This window comes from Manacus candei, unplaced genomic scaffold, assembly GCF_025592945.1.
Source record: "Manacus candei isolate 608988 ecotype Guabito, Panama unplaced genomic scaffold, ASM2559294v1 h1tg000028l, whole genome shotgun sequence".
Taxonomy (NCBI): Eukaryota; Metazoa; Chordata; class Aves; order Passeriformes; family Pipridae; genus Manacus; species Manacus candei.
The window spans coordinates 27,091,717-27,110,056 of NW_026138076.1; the positions used below are offsets into that span (position 1 = coordinate 27,091,717).

The 18,340-nt window shown below is 41.6% G+C and overlaps 1 protein-coding gene across 4 annotated transcripts in view; it reads right to left on the reverse strand.

Annotated features, from left to right (window-relative positions):
* Positions 1 to 2,436: 2,436 nt before the first annotated feature.
* Positions 2,437 to 18,340, reverse strand: part of MND1 (meiotic nuclear divisions 1) — a 57,911-nt gene continuing 42,007 nt past the window's right edge. For 2 of the 4 annotated variants that reach the window (XM_051790567.1, XM_051790568.1), the window contains exon 8: positions 17,724 to 17,945. In XM_051790567.1, coding sequence (XP_051646527.1) covers positions 17,839 to 17,945 — 107 coding nt within the window. In that variant the 3' untranslated portion in view covers positions 17,724 to 17,838. Of the gene's footprint in view, positions 3,242 to 3,702; positions 3,801 to 17,693; positions 17,946 to 18,340 lie in introns of those variants that run through there. The other 2 variants (XM_051790569.1, XM_051790566.1) reach the window with 2 other exon arrangements.

Consider the following 18,340-nt stretch of genomic DNA (forward strand, 5'->3'; position numbering starts at 1 on the left):
CAGCCTTTCCTCAAACACCCACCGCCAGGTGACCAGACAGATCACCAGGGGCTCAGTCCCACCCCAGCCTCTGCCATAGGACTATGTGTTCCCCAAAGAGCAGCTCATGGGGGAAAAAAAGGGGAGGGGAAAGAAAAAAATTAGCGAGAGAGGACCTGGCAGGGTACAGCCGTAAACGTCTGTGCTCAGTTCCCTGTGTGACGACTGAAGATAAGCAGCCCTCCCTTTTCTCCCTGGAGTTTGCCCCGCTGCCTTGCTTAGCCAGACAGTGTTCTGGGAGCAGGGACTCTCCTTCCATCTCAATGTTTGTGTAACTCCTGGCGGAGCAGGGCTGCAATCTCTGTTGGGGCCCCTCTGCATCATTAGAATAATAAAACATTTCGGGAACAAGAGTTTCTCTCATCCTCCTGGTGACAATTACCGTCATGCACTCCCCCACTGCATCCCCCCATTCCTAGCAAAGATTTTTAGCAAAGATGGTGAGTGCAGCTCGAGCTGGGCTGAGCCTAATTCGGCCTGATAAGAGTGTCTGGGACAAAGCCTGCCCTGGCAGCGTAATTAAAGAAGTACAAATTGTTTCTAAAACCACACACTGGCAGAATTTTTACAATTAATGACCAGTTGTCACTGTTGGGGCTTGTCAGGGAGGAATCGCTCTCGTCTTAACGCGCCCAATCTGGGTCAGCAGCCCATCCATTGCCTCTCTGAGGACGGGAAAGCGAACAGGCAGCGGCACTGCCCCAATAAGCTGTTAACGACACCGTACTCATTACCGCGGATAACAAACATCAAGCTCTTGTTTCCAAGCAGAATTTTTGCCAGCTCTCTTTGACTTTCTAGGCTGTGATTTAACACAGACAGAAAAATAGGGTACTTACCTGGCCTACTTTTTTCCTTTGCTGCCTTCTCATGCATTTTTCATTGAAAAAATCTGCATGGTAAAACAAGCATCTTTGCTTGTTTTATGATCACACAGAAGACCTGATGAATGTAGGACAATATTAAGTTATTATAATGATGCAGTTTATGAAAGATTGACAAGAAAAATAATATGGTTAGGCAATCTATTTTAAAAAAGCCACTTGCTCTGGAATCTCAAGTATACATATATATATATCCCAAACTCCTCTGTGTACTAAAGAAAGGATAGTAAACATTTTTATTTTAAAAAGCAATGTTACCATTGTGGTATCAATCAAATGCTAGGTAATTAAAAAAATATGCTGACATGCTCTGTCCTTTCCTTGCCCTGCTCTGCCTACATTTTTTAGCACATACAGTGCATCCACTTGAAAGCGTGGTGGATCCTTGCACACAGCGGGATTTTGCAGTCTCCTGCGGGACCCACCATGTTACAATAGCGTTCAAAGCTTTATAAGCTTCATTTAGTTTCAGCAAGCCTGTTGGAGCATTGTCTGTGCTTAAAGAGGCATTTAAAACTAAAGCGAAGCTTTGAAAGCTTCAGAGACAATGATGCTGGACTCCCTAAACCCATGAGTTCACTGCACGGTTTGAAGTGATGGCATCATGTAGAAAACATGACACGCTGCTCTGAGAGCCTGGCAGCACCTAGGCATGAAAAAGTAGGGGAGCAGAAAATCTGGGGCACACATGGAGTTTCTATCGCTGAAGGTCATGCCTGGACCAAGGGGAAGAAAAGCATCCTTAATTTTTTCCTGCCTTTGAGATTTTTACCCATGCATACTTATTCTCTCATTCTGGAATGATTTCTAAGCCATTGCTATGTGTGTTCCTAAGCTGTTGTGAATAAAAGAAAACAACGGTAGGAACGTGCACAATAAAAACAAGGGGTGACGCAGCAGCCATGCCTCCAGGAGAGGTCCAGCTTCTGCGACTCTCCCGTCCTGTGGCACCGCGCTGGTGTAAGTGGTTTGCACATCCCTGGACTGAGCAAAAGGCAACATTTAATGCAGAACTACACTACCTACGAGCTAAGGGAAAGAGTAGCAAAACAGGCATCAGTAAAACTGTGCTTTCCCGACAGGTACTAATTTTTCAATGTACAACCCCACCTGTCACTGTTTCTAGGCAAGGGCATGTAATTTGTAGAACTACAGTGCTAAACTGCATCAGTAAGATCTCAATGCAAGAGGAAAACATTCCCTTGACTCCCAAAAATAAGCGTCGACTCTACCCATGTCACCTCACTCGGGCAGTGAAGGGTCTGATGCATCCTCCAGCTGCAGTGGCACAAATTCCTTCTTCTGCCTCATAGGGCTTCCCCGGCAAAACCCCTGGTGCTCAGCCACTGGCAGCAACTTCTGCACCACCATGGAGAATGACAAGGAGAGGGAGACCCACACAAAAATAGGAATGATCCATGTAAAACAGGACCCTATGGATCAAATCAGGTACAGGATGCCCACAAGTAGACTGACAGGACAGTCTGTAGCAAACAGGTGTAATAGATACCAGCTTTGTAAAAAGCCATGGTGCCTGAACGGGTTTAGAAATAAAACAGTGAAATAGGATTTCACAGCATGATAAATGCTGTTCAGTAGAAGCTGGGCACACCTTGGCAGCACTTGGAGGGTCATGTCATGTCTCACAGGCTGCACCTCATTCATAAGACCACAGTATTTCATCGGGGCGCAGCTGCTGGCAAAGCTCAATGGACTGGAAAAGGAGATGGCATGAGCCATGGCAGAGTTACCATGTGGCTTGATTTTCAACTTCAATAGCTATGGAAGGTTTTAATGGGGGTAAAATGTAGTCTTATTTAACCTCACTCCTCAGTCTGGTGGAGCCCTTTTTCACTGCAACTGAAAATAATGAAAATAAACTAGTTGGAGTCAGGTAGGAAATTTTAGCCCAAAGAGTTAAAGCCTGGTCAAACTAGAAAGCAACCAGAATCAGTTTAGTACCACAATATGTCAGAAGAAAGCTTGGCTGTCAAGGATGCAGTAGTTCCACATGTGTGCAGTCGTTCTTGAGGGAGGAAGATGCTCTGATAACATTGAAAAACACAGCATGGAAGTAAAACACATTTCAAAATACACCCAAATTGGAAACACTACTGACTAAAACACAGTAAAATATTGTTGTAGCTCTTTTTTTTAAGTCCTGCAGTGTTACTATAACAAAAAATAAACATGCTGATAACATATTAGAGAACAGCAATGCCAAACTCCTGGAGAAGCAAATGGCAAATTTGCCCAAACCGTGATTCCAAGCTGGCTGCGCAGCCCAGATCCGATGTTAATGGGTCACAGATGTTCTCCTGCAACAAAAAGAAGTTGAATGTGTTTATTTCTTTCATGGTACAGGCCAGAGGGCAGTTAGGGGAGCAATTGGAAAGTTGCAGTTACTTGATCAAATAACCCGTTCGAAAAAAAGATGTTGCTGTGCAAAATTATCCTTCCCCCCTCCCTGCCACCTCCCTGCCAGTTTTGACAGCATCTAAGAGTTTCACTTCCATCTGAAACTAAGGGGAAAATTTAGGTAACCTAGAAAAACAACGTAATGTGCATAGTTTGTGAAGTACCAGGGATTTTTCATGCCACAGCCTTAAGGCCACCTCTTGTTTTACACCCTCAAAGAACCCAGGGGGCTGGCCACTGCCCACCTCGGTGCCAGGGCATCAAGATGCACAGGCAGGTCAGGCTCTCCAGCTGGAGCCAGGCTCCCTGGAGCTGCCAAGAGGAGGCATCACCTCTGGGCACAACCGTACTACTCACTCACCTCTTAGCAGACAACTCAGGTGGCTGCAGCCATCAGTTTCTCACCGAATGCCCTTCCCCAGCACCTCGCTCTTCCAGCAAATAAGCGAGAGGGTAATCCTTTAGGGAAAAGCCACAGTATTACAAGGAAGAAAATAAATCCCTTCCTGAGGACAAGGAATGCTATTACAAAGCTGCCTTGACTACCCCAAAGCATTGGCATTTGATAGTACTCAGGGCTGGTTTTAATGGGGGAGGAGGAGGGGCACTGCCTTGCACCCAGGCTGCATGGGGAGCAGTGGTGTGGGTGACAGGATAAGTTAGAGTAGTACAATTCATCTGACATGGAGACAGGAAGGGTGATGGTTCCCAAGTTCAACTCACAGCATCAACAACAGTCCTTTCTGGATACCTATACCACATAGAGCAGAAAAATCCTAGGCAAGAGTTGAGTATGTCATGGCAGTTCTGCAGATACAGGGTACTCTCCAGGGCCATAGCTCCATCACCACTGAAGTAAAACATTGTGTGTAAATATGGGATGCTTCTTCCAGGGGTGACAGGTATGGGTGCCCAGTTACAAACAAGCATTCCTCAAAGGACACAAAAACATATGGGAACTGCCCACTCCACTGACCTGAAAGTGAGTGGTACCCACAGACAGCTCAGCTAAGGAAGGGTGGGGAAGTAACGCCTTGCCCTGGGACAGAAGCCACTTCACTGCCCTCATCTGAAACGGTCTGATTGCTGAAGGAGTCTCTGCAGAAGCCCTTGCCATGTGGCAGATCCCAGAGCACTGTGTGGAGCAGGGAGGCCCAGGCTGCCCTGGGAAGAGCCCAAAGAGCAATTTTTTTCTTTTCCTCCTATAGTCAGGGATCAGCCTTGATATTTACGACTTTCTAATCCACTTTCAAATGCTGCCTAGAAAAGCATTGCAGAAAAATCAGGTGATTTGGACATCTTGAAGACTTACTTCCCAGAAAGCAATTTTAGGCTTGTTCATTTCTTTTCACAGAACATCTGCAATTCCCTCTAACTGTAATTGCCATCATTGTCTTTTGAAAATGACAGACACTGTACAGCCTCCTTCCAAATAATTGCAGATACTTTCAGTTCCTTAGGGGAGCATATTTTTGATGCACGAGTCTTCACCTCACAGCACCTTTGCCCTTTCCCCAGGGATGTGCATGCGTTCAGCTGCTGTACTGACATCCCAGGGGCTGTGGCCCTTTGCTCACCAGCTATTCCCAGTGGCATGGCACTCACAGCTGGACAGGAAGCGGTACAGCTCCAGCACAGCCTGGATGAGAAGCTGTGCACATCGTCAGCCACAGGAGCCGGATGCCTAATTCTCCGCATGCTGTGCGAAAAATGTACTCTGCCAGGTGCCTGAAGGCTATGCAGGTTGCTTTTCCAAACCTATTGTATATGCTGAGTGGCACTCAAATGAAATGCAACTGTGGAGCTGTTCTAAAGGGCTTGATAAAATATCAGGCGGGGGGACCTCTGAAAACAACACATCTGCTCTAGGAAATACATTTTGGTTATTGTAATGAATTGCATTTTTACATCCAAAATCTGTTTAGTTTCCAGGAAGAAATCAGAAGATGGCTAACATGAAATACTTCTGTGGATTCTGCCAAAACAGCTATCTCGTGGGTGGATAAATGCAGAAGGATCTGGAATTTCTTTAGGATACTGGAAACAGCCCTACTAATAGGTTGAAAATAATAAGTTGTGTTTCCATGTAAAACTGTTAGCCTTTTAACATTCAACACTCCAGCTTTGCTCTTGACTTTCTGAAGCTGAGATTATTCCTTACGCTGCTGACTACACACTTGCACTTACATGTTTTCTTATTTTTTGGCTCAGTGGAGCAAGCAGTCAGCTTTTCCCTCATTCCTGAGGGATATCAGGTTACAACGAATGTTGTTCTGCTATTATATACTTACCCAGTGGCGTATTAAAAATGCATATTTTCCATTTGATTTTTCTCCTTGCCAGAGTTGTGTTTAAGGCCACTTTTTTTCTCCCACTTGCTAGGTACTGTTAACAAGCTATGAGCTTATTCCCAGATGTAAAAAGGCAGGCAACAATACATGCCCTGTTTAACCCCAGCTGGGGATATAGTCCCTGCACCAGTTCATTTAAACTAAGGAAATTCACAGTGCATCCCTGCAGCTAAACTATTTTTAAGCGTATTAATTTTTTGAGGAGTAGGAGAGAGACAGGCATATGGAGGCTGCCTGGTGATGCCACAGTGTCCTGCAGCTGTGTGCACTCCTGCCCTGCCAAGGCACAGCACACGCTCCCCTTGCAAGTCCCAGAGGGTCTCAAGTTCCTGCTAGTGGATGCTGTGTCTCCACTCTGCCCTGCCCTTGGGCACGTAGGATTCAGCTGGCGTGTGTGAGGCCATGGATGAGTACCACTGCTGAAGCTCTGGGGGATGTTGAGGGTCCTGTCACTCTCAGTTTTCTTCCAACTTGGATATCTATTCAGTTATTAAAATTAAGTAGCAAATTCAAAATAAAACCAGCCAGAAATGCAGTGCAAGCTTATTAGAGCTGTGTCTGGAGGTCTCTGGAGCCACCTGTCTTTTCCTTGCTCACCACTGACATTGCTCAGTTTAGCAGCTTCATCTCAGCCCCATAAAAAAAAAAAACAGGATAGAATCCCACTGAATAGGCTCGATTCCCCACCAGCATTATCCAGCATTGCTCCAGCAGCCTGCCTGCAGCACCATGCAGCTGCCCAAAGCCCCGTATCTGACATAAGGAGAAGTCCAAATGCCACAAGGCCAACATCTGCTCATGTTTTGTCTCTGGGTGCTTCACACTATGGAGAGGTTGTTCATCAATCACACGGTCTCAGGTCAAGGTACTGCAAACCCATTTTCAAGCGGATGGGGGTAACCCCGGTACCTTGTTCTCAGTCTCCAAACTCTTCAGGTCCAGGAGCACATACGTGTGCACTCATCAGTACAATAAAAAAAAAACAACCCAAACCTACCAACTTTTTTTTCTTGTTTACAATTAGGTTAAAGACTTTGAATCATTAAGTATAACTGATGCTAATAATATTCTTTTACAGATATGCTAGAATGTTAGTATAGGAATCTCGAGAGGCAATTTAATCACTACCATGATTCCCCGAAACACCAAGAACAGGGATGTAACTGTTTTTCCTACAGCAAAAAAGGGTGAAAGGTTCAGCCTGAAAATACATTTGTGGTCCGGTAATTGCCATGTGTAAAGAGAATGAACTAGAGGACTACACAGACAGACAGGGACAGTAAATCATACGGATGTAAACCCATGTTACCACTCAAGCTAAAAATACTGCTTAAAGGAATTATATTGTCTATTTGCTCTTAATTGAGCATATAAAAAAGCAAATCACTACTCAATGCAGATTTCTGAATTGGAGCCTTACTACTTGGATTTGTCTGTGGCTGTACTATTATGGATGATCAAAACCAATTAAATGTATTCATTGAGTAATCACCTCACCAAAAGAAAATAAAAAAAAAAAGAAAAAACTGCTAAGTCAAAAAAGTCATAGAAGAAAATGTTCTGAAATTTTTTATACGTTTATATCCTAGTATGATGTGCAATAGCAAGGAGAACAGGCTGATATTTCTATGTCTCATTCTAAAAGGTCAATTTTTTGTGCAAGTAACCAGAAAAACATGAAGTAACATGAAAAAAACAGAATCATACAGCCCCCATGACTCAGAGTTCTAGGAACCAGAGGTAAGAGTTTGCATGGACATACTCTAACTCAACCTACAAAAGGATACATCTAGGTTTTATGCCAACTCATCAGTCTTCAGAAGGAGAGCTAGACTATCTTTCTTTGCTTTATCCAAATCTAAGCATTCAATTCCATCCATTTGGGAAAAATTCAGAAGATTTTCTTTATTATATTTAGCATGATGAGCATGTGAAAACAGAAGATGCTTCATTCAACTTTCTCAAGGAAAAGAATGCAAACTCACCTCTAACTCTCCTGGGAAACCCTCACATTCCAATCAAGAAAACAAGGGAAGAAAGCATAATGGACTAAACTTGAAACTTGATTTGTTTAATTTTCTGTTTTAAATTGTTGAAAATTATGCAGTCGCTCTTCAAAAGCATTAAATGCGGATGAGACCAATTCTCAAACTGAAAAAAGGACATGAGACTTCTGCCAATTCCAAAAACAGTTATTCAGAGAAAAAATAATCTGCTTTAAAGCTGGTCTCTGTTGAGACCTCAAGGTATTTTGGGCTCTGAAAACAGTAGTATGCAAAATGATATTCATCTACTTTGAGTATTCCTGCTGTATCCAGAACCAGGCTCAATTGCTCCTACAGTAAAGGATGATTTACAATTCTGCTGTCTTTAACAGCAGAAAGCTTAAGTGAAAAAAACCTCACAAAATCTCCCTTATTTACTTTAATTCATCCAATAACCACAGGGAAGAGACCTGAGACTAACTCAGATTCTTAGGCTCCCAATGATTTCAGAAGGACTTGGACTCCTGAAAAACTCTGAAGAGACACAGATGCCCCAATGCCTCGCACGGCATTTAGCACAGCTGTACTCTAAACCCCTAGGGATGTCCAGGCAGATGTTGAAAAATGCTCAATAACCTGCTTGGGGCTCAGAAGCAAAAGACACTGTATTGTGCTTAAAGCATGCCAGGAAAACTTCTGTTGAGAAACTGCACTGTGGAGTAAGATCTTTCCCTTACTGTGCAGGTAAAACGGAGGTATAAGTAAAATGTAATTAATTTCCAGAAAAAAAATTAGCAATACTTTTTATGATGCTCATGGAAAGATATGCTCAGGCTGGTCCCTTCCAGAGGCTAGGCTGAAATGCAACTGTGCTTCAAGTGGCATTTGACTGAAGCACATTTCTCCACAAAAGCTCTTCAGTCTTGAAGCCGCCTGATGCTGCAGAGCGAGCTCCTTTTTTTCCACAGCAGGCTAAAGCTGCATCTCGCGTCTCACTTTGACAGGCGACAGCTGTTTCTGCAGCAAGACATTACAAAATATGTAGAGTTCGAGGCTTGCTCGCAGAGCCTCTGCATGACTAATCTCTGAGCAATCACAAGTTTTCCTCGAGAGAAGCTCCATACTGTACTACAGATTACTGGGCTCTGCTTTGGCATCAAGTGCTCTGGCTGAAACGCATCCTGGGGCCCAGCTGTAAAATGAAATGAGCAGTGAGGGAAAGGCCAGAAGCATGATAGCCAGCAGCATCTTGCATTGCACTGCCTCCCAGACCCGCTGCAAAGAGCACTCCAGCAAAGTTATTCTGTTTTGATAAAAATCAGGTGCAATTCAAGAAGTTTTAGCCAAAAGATAAGATGGAAGCCACACGCCAAGGAATTCTGGAGCATGAATCTCACAGATTTTTATCCCTGAAGTGAAAAGTAGTGATTTAGACTCAAAAGGCAGAAAGGAAGGGGAGAAGGAAATTGTGGGCGTGAAACCCTGGTCACACTTGGTGGAGATGAATGAAGATAAGAATCCTGATTCCCTAGAGTTGAGCAGGGTTCAAGCAAAAAGGGAATTTTACTAGGTTGAGCAGAGGGATTCCTAAAAAGGAAATAATTTTCCTCCTTCTCATCAAAAAAAGATTGTTCCAGTGACAGTTACCATGGAAACTGATTTTGAGAATAACAAGAAAGCATCTATGGTACAGAGCTTATTTTAAAGGACAGTGAACCATCAGCATCCCATTCCCCTAACTGGACTGATAACCTGACCAGATGACCCAAAGAACAAAAATAACACATTTTAAAGCGGCATGCAATGGCGATGCTAAATGGAGCAGTCACAGCTTCCTACTGCTGTGCTTTTATGACCTTCAAAGCTATGGACATGGGACTCAAAAGCTTCTCCCAGGACACAGCTTTAGCCAGGCTGACTGGCACCGCATCTCTCAGCATGCAAAAGCCAGAGACAGGTGAGCACCTCTGCTTCAGTTAGTTCATTCAAGCTGTCATTTTCTTTTGTGTCATTCAGTTTTACTACGAAGGAGTTAGTTTTTCCCCTGGCAGTCTGAAAATTCACAGCTGTCAAATGCAAAGGAACACGTGACTGGCCAAAGTGAGGAGGGCAGCCCTCCTGGTCATTATAGTGCCTTTGCACTCAGGTTATTTTGCTTCTTCTTGTGGTTGCCACACAGACAAGGGAAACAGAAATGCCTGCTACCCCAAGGCAGCAGAGGTAGGAGGGACCTCTAGGATGTCTCTCAACACATAATGTTAAAACGTTCAGAGTAGAAGTCATGAGGTTTTTTCCTTCCACTCGTCTTCAGTCTTTGCTCTGTTTTGCATCTACTTTCTAATTTTATTGCTTCTCCTTGAACTATGAAGGCTGAGGGATAGGAGGCTGCACACAGACTTCAAAAGAGAAATACACAGACATGGGCTCTAAAGTAAAGGGAATAATATTCTACTAGCACTGCCACAAATATTTTTCACACAAGGCTATCAAGACCTTTTCAGCTTTCCAGATACGAGGCCGTTCTCTGCACAGCAGTAACGGAGGAGCAGTATCTCTGCTCACAGCCACCCACAGCACTGGAAGAAGAACCTCGCAGCCCAAACTCCTGGGGCCAGTCTCTAACGGCTCAAACCCAAGATAAGATGGCACCTGTCAGGTGGAGCAAAGACAAGTGGCAAACCCTGGGCTTTTGCAGGATGTGAGCACAGAAGTGGATGAGAAAATATATTAACTTAATCAGATTTGGATACTTTTTGAAGCACTCAGAAATCAAGCAAGTTGTAAGGACTTCACTGCAGGAATATTTCTTTTTCAAGGAGACTGATTCTGCTCAGAAGGTTCTTTCTCTGCTGGCTTCTTGGGAAAATTTCTCTAATTTTAGTAAAAGCTAAGGCCCTGTGACCCTCCATCATAGCTGTCATTCATACCAGAGGTGACAGAACTGTGCAATTAGCATTGGTGTGGTGAACAAAACTAAAGCTCCTGAAATATGAACCCTGAAAAACCTCACATATCAAGTAGATAGCTTGACATCAAATGGTTTCTTTCAGTAACTCCATAGTACACCTGCAAGCCTAGTCCTCTGAATTTTAATTGTAAATTATTGTTTACACTACTGCATACTAATTTATGATGCAAAATCACTTGCATCAGAGTACAACTACTCACCACTCACTTGCAAAGATAAGCATTTGTCAGGGTAAATCTGTCAAAAATAAAGTTGTCTGGAAGAGCAGAGAGGGAAACTGCTATCAAAAGTGGATCTAAGCATAGGTCTTGCTTGCGCTTTTTAAGCAGTGAACTGTCCTCCCTCTGGCCTTAATTCAGGATGGAGACATACTAAGCAATAATAGTAACAATAAAAAGGTAAAAAATTTTACAAAAACCTGTCACTATTGTTTTCTATCTGGTTCCTACCAAAAGCTGAATGATGCAGCTGGTGGGTTTGTATAGGAAATATTTGCACAGCAACTCAGGAATTAATGCTTTTCATTTACGGTTTTCTAATTTGGGAAGTTGGTTCAAACCAGAGGTTAGACAATGCCCACTCTGTTGGCTCAAGACTGACAAGGCAAAAGTCTAAAATGAACCAAAAATTTGAAATTAAATTCCCTTTTTTTCCATTTCCCCAAGTTGTTATCAAGTTATCAGTCAAATCTGCCTATCAGTAAAGGCCCTCTAATAGAAAATTCTCTCCGTTTTGGTTACTAGGATAAGCATTGAAGAAAGGGTAAGAATGAAAATATGCAATCCCAAAATGCAGATTTCAGATTATGCCTACTTGAAAGAGTGAAGATGTATGTCCTACTCCTACTAGGTTTGTACAATCTTCTAATGATTTAGATAGTTAATGACAAGGAAAGGCTCCTGCACTTTTTTTTTGGTGGTGGAATTGTTAAAGAAGAAGACAGCTTCAAGAAGAAGATAGATGTGATATCCAATTTTGAACATAACATTTTAATTTGAAATTTTGATTTTGAATTATTTTAACTATTTTCACTTTTACCACCTCCAATCTAAGGTCAGAACAGCAAACCAGCACTTTTTGAGCAGCTTAACTTGAAAAGACCATTAAAAGTTGATGGATTCCATCTTGAAGCTGCTTTGTTCAATGTAGCTGTTTGAAAAAAATCTACTCATTCACTGAATCTTTGATGGTATTTGTACCAAAAATGGGACATATCATCCAGGCTTCTTGCCTTTCACCAGATGATACAGACTGGTGTTTTGGAGTATAACTTTCTTGAGTGTTATTTCTTACATATCCTTTTTGAACAGGTACAATATTAATGACCATGGAATAACAAACAGGTCTGCTGCAGAGCCTTGATTTTTGGTTTGATGTTTTGTTGGTTTTTTTTTTTGACTGATCTCAGAAATAGACTTACTTTGAAAAACATAGTGAAGAGCATATTGCCTAGAATATATTTCAGGAGAAAAAAAAGCCCACAGAGGAATATAGTTTATTATGATGATTAATTGATGTCCATGCAAAAATTAATCAAAAAGCATTTCTGCCAGCATAACATGGAAAAAAAATCTGATTCAATATATACTTAATTTTTTTTCTGAGAAAGTGAAAACAAAGTATGAAAATTTCACTTTTATCTTCTTTCAAAAATCCTCCAGAATGCTAGGACCAGCAAGAGGCATTATTTTGCATGGTTAGTAATGGTAATGTAAGAAAACATGATGTAATTGACTTTTTTGCTCTCCTTTTTTTCCTAAGCAGAAAGGGGAAGAAAGAAAACATTAATATTTTTCCCACTGTAGACTGCGAAAATGAGGAAAAAAATTATGTTTTTGCACCTCAACATAAAAATCTCATCTCCAGAATGCCATTGAGGTGCAGCCTTGAAGGAAGGTGACATGATCAAAGGTGTCCAGGGAAAGAGGTGGATCCCTGTAAGACACTGCTTCAGTATGCAGGTGGTAACTCAGGCCCTTCTCACTTCAAACACAACTTCTTCCTCCACTGGCTTTCTCTAGAAGCCACAATTTTAAACAACTTTTCCTTTTGAGGTTCAGCTGCAGCACAGCTGAGGTTCATCATCTTACCTGAAAAAAGGTGCCCCTTGGACTGCTTACAGGATTTACTTTAGCACTGGTTGCCAACAGATCAGTAAGTTTTTTTGAAAGAGAAGGATGGAGTGTATTTTAAAATGAAGTTTTGCATGTAGAAAGGCTCATTGTTTCTCAGAATAACTTGGGTTTTCATCAAAAACTGGAAACAAAAAATTACCCAGCAGGTTTTGCTTGAAAACTGTTCTTTATAAATACTTCAGCAGTTATTTTTTTTAATAAGGAAAATTTTTCTGATTAGGTTTGGTAGCAATTGAATGACCACATTATCCATAGCAGAAAAACTGTTCATTCATTTCTGGGGCATTATAAAGCTTCTCAAGTGACCCTGAAAAGTTCAGTGGTGGTGTTCACAGATGTTTTTGCCCTCTAGCCTTCCTGACGTGCAACCTTCTGCACATACAGTTTAAAAAGACAATTCTAACGTATAGATGCTCGCCTTCCTGTATGCCTGCGCACTGGAAGGTGAGTGTGCTGACAGGCATGTCAGCAAGAGGAGGAGTAAGACAGACAACCATCTGTACAGACTGTAGTGCGCTGCTTGTTCAGCCTACATAGTTTCTGTAAGCAGATCTGAAAGCAAAATGACAGTGGAGGGGTGGAAGATAAAATGCAAATAGGACAAGGAGAAAAAGAAGATGAAGAGAAAGGCTATCTGCTGTGAAGGCAGACCCCTTAGGCACAAGAATACTTAGGCACTGTTGTCTAGATGGCAGCTAACTGCAAATGGAAGAACCCAGTAACATGTGTGACACTGAGGATTAGTTGAGGACTTCGCTTGTTGAAGCCCCGTTCCTTCCCACTGAAATGATGCACATCGTTCCACCTCAGCTCCAGCAATGCTGCCTCACATGTACTCCATCACCAGCAGGCACCAAATGCTTCCTGGTCTTTTACAGTCATCTTTGACATCTTTCCTTCCTCTTCCTGCCCCCAGCATGCTCTGCCCCTTCTCGAGTCCCTAAACCAGCAGGTGGGAAAAGGAAAGCCTGTATTTATCAAGCAGCCAGCCAAGCAGAACAGATAAACTGTGACCTCGTACCACAGCCCCTCAAGAGAAAATCTGGATGAAATCGCTGGGTAATTTAAGAACACTGGGAAGGAAAAGGAGGAGATAAATGACAGAAAACATGACTGTACAAACCTCACCTCTGCAAGAAACAAGGTAAAGATAAGCACCAGTCACATCACCCAACTAGTGGATATATGCCTGGCTGACAGAAGGACTGTAAGTAGCTCTTGCATCAAAGTTCTTAATCACCATCACAAGCTGGGTTTCTTTTCCCCTTATTCTCCCAATAAGTTTCAGTTCCAGCTTTGCCATGTGATCACAACATCACTGTGACATTTGCGTCAGAGCCTGGATTCTCCCTTTTAAAACACCCCCAACAGTAATGACATTTCAGATGATGCATTAATGGAAGGCTTAGCACCCGATTTATGTCAAAACGTAAACCTTTGTGACTCTTAACATTTAACACTCTGCAAGCACCACAAAGGGAGTCCTAGAGTTCATGCTTGGTGTTGTATGGAGCATGCAGATGGCTAGTTAAAAGAAAAGCCAAGGAAGAATGGGCTGTTTCAGGGCAGACGTAGTCAGCAAAATTTCTTTAAACCAGTAATGTTTCCCAGCAGATCAAGTAGAAACAAATATTTTCTCTTGTGTCTAGGTTGCTCTACAGTGGCTAATCAGCATCAGTCCCAAAGAGCAGGCAACACTTCAGCCTGGTACTGTAGAGATAAACTCCTCAAGAGATTATTTTGAAAAGCTAGACCTGATACTGTTCCTGTCAGAGCTACAGACTCTGCTAAAAACAACAGCCTTTGATTTTCCCACATTGCACTAGTAGCTGCTTTAATTATAAAACTGAATTGTAGTAAGGGCCTGACCTCCTGACTTAGCTCTAACACTTGAAAATATTTACCTTACATGGGCAAAAAAACCTATAGGGCAGAAGAAAAAAAAAAGAAAAAAGAGGAAGACATATACATAAAATAGCTGTGGCATAACCACAAGAATAACAGTAGAAGCGAGCATTTAAACTCCATCGTTTTCATGTTAGATTCTTTAGAATCTACTTCAGGAAAACTCTGAAGAAACAAATTGGGACACAAGATCAGGTTGAGTGTTTTCATTTTTGCTATAGGCTAATAACCAAAAACATATCAGAAGAAGGAAAATAATTTTAACTGTTACTAACTTTTAACTCAGCAGAAAACAAAAGTCTCAGCTTCTCTTAAAAATTAAAGTGAACACACATCTCAAACCACACAATCCTACATGGTTTCATACAGTGGGATTTAATAGTTTACTCCATATCTTTTTAAGAAGAAAATCTTCCAAAAGTGGGCAGATGCAGCAGTCTGAAAGTGTCTTGGAATATTCAAGACATACAAATTGCCTCTTTTTGTCTCAGAAAGGATCTGGCTTTGCTTTTCATGTGGAAATTCATCTACACTAAAAATGCAGAATCATGAGAAAGGTAGCACAAAATAAATCTACTCCACTAGAGGAACAAAGCATCAGTTTCTGACAATGCACCACCTTTTCCCTTCCTCTCTGTAGCTAAGAAATTTCGGTTCTGGCTGTTCCAAAACTGTGTCCTTACAGAAGCAGACATATTCTCTGCCGGGCTTGCTAACCAACACCAGCAGTAGGAGACAGGAGCAGAAAACAGAGTGCAACCGCATGTCTATATTCTATGGTGTACTTGTAAAACAAACCCAAAACTCTACAGAAAATTATATTATTAGAAATGCCTTGCACTTTAACTGCTTAATTTTTGTGTCCAAAGCAAAGGGACTGTGGCATTTTAAAGGTACTGCTCATGCTCACTGAATGTACTATCTCTAAGCAAATCTATCTCAACTACAGTTATTTAAATGATATTTATTATATTTAATGGTTTTATTACAGTCCCATGTGGGCTGACTGTAGTATCTCTAAGCAAATCTATCTCAAGTACAGTTATTTACATCATATTTAATGGTTTTATTATAGTCCACAATGCTTTTACCGTACAAACAGGAAGCCACAATATTGCAGCTAAACTTACATAGCTGGTCATCTTCATTTCCTTCTTGAATTTGGAAAGTAGCCAAAGCAGTGAAATCAGTAAGAAACCCTCATCCCTACAGGTACCAGAGGAAGTCTTGATGTACTAGCCACTACAGGCCACAAATTACCTGAGGCTCCTTGACAAGTAGAAGGTCGGCCACATGAAAGTGATTCTAAGAAGCAAAAAACATCAATAAGTTAATGTGCTCAATGTTCCTTCATACAAACAAGCTTTTTGAGTCATCATCATCTCCAGTGTATGGCAGTTATGTGCCCTCAAACACAGATGTGTCAAAGAGCTTCTGACACCTGTTAGGCGGTACAGAATAGTTACAGAAAAGCCCAGGTGTTTAGCCAAACAAACAAAAAAAATCACCAGAGATATACTTCCAAAAAAACAAAAAAAACCTCCCTCGTTCTTTGCTGTTTCCCAGCACAAAATCCAGGAGCAAGAACAACCACCCAAGCTGCACGTGCACTGATACTTTGGTTTGGCACCGCCACGTAGCTTTGCTGCACAGCACCCCCTCCACGGGGCAGACGCCAGGCCTGGCAAGGAGCACTGCACCCAGCTCAGCACCACCGCCTTGCGTGACGCCTTTATCAGTCAGCAGGTGTATTAAGTGCCTAACACCCTCTATGTTAAATACTGGACTTATTAGGAATAAAATCTTTCCAAACACATAAAAGGAAACATCTCCTTTGCAATTTTAAGCACAGTGACATTTTACTATGTGCCAGGCATCACATACATTTTCCTTAGGCAACAGGTAACTTGCTACGCTATGTCTCTGAGAGGAAAATCTTCCACTTGCTATCTTCCCAATAACTTTGCTGTCTTCATAGACACGAGATGACAATTGCCAGGGGCATAGCTGAAATCCTTGGATTTTAACATGCGCTGAGCTGAGCTGATAGGAAACTTTTTAATTGGAAAGGTCACAGGAGACAGATTTCTGGGCGTATCTCCAGCTAAATGTCACCTTTTCAGCAATGCTCTCATCAGAGGTTACATAAAAGGCAGACAGACACTTTTCAGTGATACACACATCTACCTTGCAGCAGGCCTGCCTGCCTCCTAAGGGTAAAGCTTATATCCTCCAGGGACGTACAGCAGAAATGCTGTCTTACAATCCACAGCTGTGGAAGGTAAAGACCAGTCTGTAGTTTCCACTTGTCTTTCTATAGCCACGTACTGACCAGAACTAGAAACCAGAAGTTGATACAAAGCGAGGTGCCTGTGAAATTTCACCAAACAAAAATAAGACGCTCTGAAATCTGTTATTATTTTGGTTAGCTGCTTTTTTAGCCTGAAATTGAAAAATGTGCATAAACCCAAAGGTGCTTGATTTTGAACAGCAAATTGAATTCAGTCTCTCACATCGCAAATAAGCATCCTAAATCTCGCTGCACTGGTCTGAATAGATGGGTACTCTTCAGTCTCCCTTCTATGCAGTTATACTCTTGATTAGAGCTTTCTCGGTGTCGAATCCAATATATTTGCTGGAACAGATTCAGCTCTGATGATGCCCAACAACCAAAATTTTGTCACTAAACATACAAGTAGTTCTAGCAACACAATAAAAAACTACCTGAAATCAAAGCTCAGCCTTTCTGCTCACACCTTTACTGCCTCGCTGTTTTCATTAACTGATTATGCCTCTTTTCTATTTCACTGGTGAGATGAGGGAAAAATTCATTCTATTCCATATTGTCTCCTGCTGTTCTTTCTCCAAAGCCTTCAACATATTTAAACATAAATCCCTGGAGGTTCTAGCTTAAGCAAAGGAAGAGTTGAATCAGGATTCTATAATAATTATTCCCTATAACCTCTGTCCATTCTAAGACTGTAGAGTACAAGACAAAAAATGCAACAAATATTTTTAGAATTTTATTAACTTTAACAAAACCAGCAAATTAAAGGATGGTCAGTTTTTTGGAGAGGACTTAGATACACATTTAAATGCAAACTGCAAATATATAACAAATTATGTACAACGGTGTCAGTCATCAAGAGAACACTAATCAATGTAATCCAAATCTTCCGGGATTCCAAAACCTTTATCAATTCTGCTCTCTTCAAATCCAAATTTACGTTTGGCCCAGGACTTTATTGAAAAGATGTTATCTGTGAACAGAATGAAAACCATTCAGCTTTGAATATTTAGGAAAGCATGAATTATAGTCTTGGCTACAACAAAATCCTTCCATTTAAATATCTCTTGTGTGTCTGAAAAAGGTACATAGTGGGAAACATCATTACTAAGTAGATTTAGAACAGAAGACAGAAGGTTTTTGTTAATAACATAATTTCACTCTTTTTTTGGATGTTTTCTTTATCTTTCCTTGCTCCTCTTTTATAAGGAGACTGAAAAGCATGATTACAGTGTAAGCCTGCTACAGTGATGAGGTAAGTGTGAATATGCATAGTATTTTATAGGTCCTTCTTCAACTAGACACCTACTGACTGTCTACAACTGCAAAAATTAGATTTAAATTAGCTATAAAATCCTTTCTAGTTCC